Source organism: Amborella trichopoda, chromosome 4 (genome assembly GCF_054954075.1).
Source record: "Amborella trichopoda isolate Santa Cruz 75 chromosome 4, AtrichopodaSantaCruz75HAP2 v2.0, whole genome shotgun sequence".
Classification (NCBI taxonomy): domain Eukaryota; kingdom Viridiplantae; phylum Streptophyta; class Magnoliopsida; order Amborellales; family Amborellaceae; genus Amborella; species Amborella trichopoda.
In genome coordinates this window covers 53,063,997-53,068,752 of record NC_142339.1, presented here as the reverse complement: position 1 = coordinate 53,068,752, position 4,756 = coordinate 53,063,997, and the positions used below count along the sequence as shown (strand labels likewise).

At 35.7% G+C, this 4,756-nt stretch overlaps 1 protein-coding gene across 1 annotated transcript; it reads right to left on the bottom strand.

The window, feature by feature from the left end:
* Positions 1-233: 233 nt before the first annotated feature.
* LOC18422336 (15.7 kDa heat shock protein, peroxisomal) lies at positions 234-1,256 on the bottom strand. Its single transcript, XM_006826843.4, has 2 exons — positions 846-1,256; positions 234-760 (listed from the first exon to the last, which is right to left on the bottom strand). The coding sequence occupies exons 1-2, from the start codon at positions 1,000-1,002 to the stop codon at positions 483-485; spliced, it is 435 nt and encodes a 144-aa protein (XP_006826906.2). The 5' UTR covers positions 1,003-1,256; the 3' UTR covers positions 234-482.
* Between the last annotated feature and the right edge of the window lie 3,500 nt (positions 1,257-4,756).

The following is a 4,756-nucleotide window of genomic DNA, read 5'->3' as shown; positions in this document are numbered from 1 at the left end:
TTTTGTTATTACTCTTTGAATTTAAAATCCAAAAAAAACTGTTTAAGGGGAATTTTTTTTTATCAATTTCAGCAGTTTTGGAATGCTATCAGTCACTTTCAGTTTCAAATAAGATTGAGGAAATACAACTGAATTTGTTTGCTTCTCTATATTAGAAATTAGGGATGAAAGAGATGGCATAATCTACCACAAAGGGAAGGAAAAAGAAAAAGAAAAGAAGGAAACAGAAGGCATTGAGAATTCAGCTGCCACCTCCATTTTATTAAAGATTACAGACCATAATATAACATTCTTTCGAAAACTCAACAACCCAAACCAGCAATCACACACACTCTGCTAAAACCAACAGCTAAGACATGCTTCTCTTTATTCCTGAGAACCAGTTCCAAGCATTGTTTTACAGAGGTGAAACGACAACAGTACTTCCTCACTATAGACTTAAGCAAGTAGTTCTTACATAAGCTTCCATAGTACTCCAAATCTCAAAGTTTACTGGATATGTTAATGGTCCTAACCTTGGATTTACGGTTGGCTTCTTTGGGCACAACAATGGTGAGAACCCCATTTTCAACATGAGCCTTTATCTGATCCACTTTCACATTATCCGGCAATGCGAATTGCCTCGAGAATTGGGGTTTCCCTCTCTCCATGCAATGCCATATGCTGTCCTTTGGAGGAGCTTCCTCTTTGTTTCCCTCTCCACTAACATGAAGGATGTTACCGTCTTCGACCTGAACCTTCACGTCTTCTTTCCGAAGCCCTAATCACACAAAAAATGGCATCAAATGAGAGAGAGAGACAAAGACGAGATGCAGAACAATTGGGGGGAAGAGAGAGAGATGTACCTGGAATATTGAGCTTGACGATATGGGCGGTGGGGGTCTCGAGCCAATCAGCAGAGGCGATATCTCCATGGCCTTGTGGGATGAGCCTGAACATGTGAGGATTGGTGTTCCAAAAGAAGCCTTTCAGGGGATGATCGCTGAAAAATGGATCCACCATTGATATGGATTGATGAATATCCCTGCTTCCTTTCTCTTTTTTCTACTTGCTCTATGAATAAGGGTTAGCGAGCGAGCGAGCGAGACGAACGATTGGTAAGGGCGTATGAGGAAGGGCCTATAGAGAGAGAGAGAGAGAGAGAGAGAGGAAGGTTAGTTAACGTTGCTCTCCACCGTCGAGTTCCAGAGGATTCTATTTTGTCTCGGCCGTGCGGTTCACTTCCGGAGGCTTCCATATACACTCTCTCCCTTCTCTCTCTTCAAATTGGACTTCGGATTAGAGGGAGAATTATGCTGAGAAATAAGATTTGTGAGGGAGTGTATACTGTCTATTTACTCCTTCAGGCCAAACTTTTAGGACCGATACTTGGGGATATGACCTTCTGGACAGTGCTATATTCAATAAAAAAGATTTTTAAAATATATTTTTTATTTTGTACTAAGACGACACAATTATTTTTACTCATTAGATCTCAAATTAGATGGTTTGAGATGAATCACGAAGTTTCATTTTTTTAAAAAAAAAAATTTTGTGTCTATTGAACAGCACTTTTGCAACCACTTAATTTAAAATCTAAAAAACAAGAATGATTGCGACCTCTTTAATAATGGCTTGAAAAAATTTAAAGGCTTGAAAAAATTAGTCATAAAAATATCTAACTTTTAAAAAGTAAAATAAAAAATTTAACATACAATTTTTTTTCTTCTAAATATAATCACCTAGGGATTTTTTTTTTTTTTTTTTTTTTTTTTTTTTTTTGGGGGTTTCCAAAATTTCAAATGGTTGACCTTCTACCCAAAGAAATAAGTGTACAGCATACTCCTGTGGGAGCATAGCATAAGAGATTTAGGGAGAACCGTGAGCCTCTTTTCTTTCTCATGCCATGGGTGTTCTCTCACTTTGGTCATAATTGCCTTCAACTATCAAATGTCAAGTCCATTAGATTGGGAAGGGTCACAATACATGGGTATTCTCTTGGGCATAATTGCCTTCAACTATCAAATGTCAAGTCCATTAGATTGGGAATGTCACAATTCAAGATATTTTTAATAAAATTATGAGTTTCATAGATGGTACACCGCTAGCCACTAGATTTGAAATTTAGTGACCACATATGATTTTGACCTCCTTATTGCATATTGCCTTGATCAATTCTCTGTGTTGGTTTGTGTTGAGATGGAGTGAAGCCTATTTCGCTGCTAATGAATGCTTTATGTAGAGTTTTAAAAAAGGCAACTCCGATCGGAATCACTCAATCCAAACAAGGAAGAGGTGATGACAAACGTTCTCATCCAAACTAATTATATACACATTCAAAAAAGAAGAAGAAGAAAGTATACTTGCAAATCACCACTCAAAAATTACAGTCCTGCTTATTATACGTACGAATCACCACTCAAAAATTACAGTCCTGCTTATTATACGTACGAATCACCACTCAAAATTAAAGATTAGAACCATAAAACACAAAAAAGAAAGGAAATTCATTGAACCACTTTGAAGATGTGCACTATTTAACATTTAATTATTATTTTTTCTTAATTATACAAAACTCTCAAAGGAGAGTGCCCGGTTAAAAATTGTTCAGGGGGCAGTTCCCAATTTTGTGTTTCCAGGGACATAAAAGTAAATTTTGAGAATAACTCATTTGACATAATACCAATCTTCCACCAACTAACCATCATATTGAAATCGTTGAATATCGATGTCTCACTAAATCACCTTGAAATCTTTGAATACTAATGGCTTATGAGTCTTAGGCTTTCATCAGATATAGGTGTTTTTTTTTTTTTTTTTGGCTAATTCAGTGGGAAAGACATGCCCTACCCGTTTTTTCATGTAGATTAAGAGTTAGATTTTTGAAAATATTAGCAGGGTGATGTTAGTGGTGGGAATGACCACTTTCACAAGATATAGGTGTTTCTAAACACTAGTATCTCGCTCCAAATACCTTGATAGATACAAATATATTGGAAGTGTGTTAATAAATACGCTACATCATGAGGCATTCGTGTTTTTGAAGGCCAATGTTTCACTAATTTGTAACAAGTATTTACATTTTAGGAAAATTATACAAAGATTCCATTTGCTTTTAATACAAAATAATCGCAATTAATCTTGACTATTGGATGTAAAATTGGGTGGCTGCATATATTCTATTCACCAAGTTCAAAGTTCAAATTTTTTTTTCTCAAACTTTATAACCGGCCCAAACCGTTAGATTTCAAGTCAAATAGTTATAAATAATTGTGACTTCTTTACACCAAAAGTAAATGGTCTCATTGTGTAAAATCCCTATCGAACCATATTTACTTCTATAATAATATCGCTCATTGGTAGTTTCGTAGAGTGAGATAGTCGCATCAAATAATACGAATATCTCACATTTTTTGAACAACTACTTCGATAATGATGGAAGCAAAATTGATCATTGCCTCTCCATCAATTCTTGACCCCCTATAGGTGCTCAATGGCGTTTCTTGATGAGATTTTCTAGAAAGGGTGTGGTTGCAATAAGGCTGCAACCTTAAACAATCCAATTAACGGGCACCTCTATCATAAATATAATTATATTATAAATTTTTTTTAGGATGACTTGAGAATCTATGTTTATCTCTAATTATAAAACTTTAAACTCTAAAAATGGTACAAATCATAAAGATCTATAAACACATAAAAATCTTGAGAATGAACGGTCCCAATAATGTGTTGCAAGATACACTATTTCTCGTACTCTTAAAGTCTTTTTTTCCTTTCATATTTATACGTCTTGATGTAAAGATGATCAATCAGAAGGTTTTCCAATATCAAACCAACATTTATGATGAAATTTTGAGGTGCACCTTTAGTTCCACATTTAAGGTTGCAACCTTATATAAACTTATTCCTTCTAAAAATTGGACAAAGGTAATGGTAAAATATTAAATAGGACAAACCCTAAGAATGAGGAGTTTAAAGAAGCGTTTAAAAACCTGCTTGGTCAACCCAACCGGCCATTGGGCCTCTGAGTCGGTTCGGCCAGTTCTCTGAGGAAATTTTGTACGGAAATCCCACAAAAAAAACTGAACCAGTGGAACAGAGTCAAGACCAAAGGTTTTTAGACCACGACCAGCACCCTACTGATTATGATCCAGCTCGCTGGTTTTTAAAACACTCGTTTGAGTAAGCTCTCTCTCTCTCTCAGAGACTCTTGCTTAATAATGACATCTGGTATGCACCACAGAACCTTTTCTATGAACCTGGAACTTCTCGAGTCTCTCTCAAGAACCGGGTCGACCTACCAAAAAAGACTCATGCCTACCTTCTTTGCAAAGCCAAAACACCATGTCCAAGAGGCCAAACAGTATATTTCCAAACTTCCATGTAATCTATAAAGTCATAAAGGTTAACTTGTTTTTGGTAGCGCAATTTAGTGAAAAAAAAAAATGTTAATCTAATGACAAACATCAGCTCTCATCCATTTTCCTCCAGAAGTTCTTCTGTAATTGATTATGCAATTCCATTGTTTCCTTTAACATGACGTACCTGTAGTTTGTCTCCAAACTTTTTATATGCAACATTATATTGTAGTTATAAATCATGCGAGTTTCTTGAAAATATTAACGTTGGCATAGAATACTGCTTTCTTTCACTCACTCTGAACTAGAGATAATCAAAATGAATAAATCAAGGTATGGTACAATACCAGCCAGATGGGTATGGTACAATACCCACTCAGATGTATTCATTACTGCCAATGAGCGACAAACATGAA

Excerpts from the sequence above, each read along its gene's own strand:
- LOC18422336 (XM_006826843.4), bottom strand. The coding sequence starts at position 1,002 with ATGGTGGATCCATTTTTCAGCGATCATCCCCTGAAAGGCTTCTTTTGG. Across the intron at positions 761-845 it reads CGTCAAGCTCAATATTCCAG|GGCTTCGGAAAGAAGACGTG; the intron begins GTACATCTCTCT and ends TTGTGTGATTAG.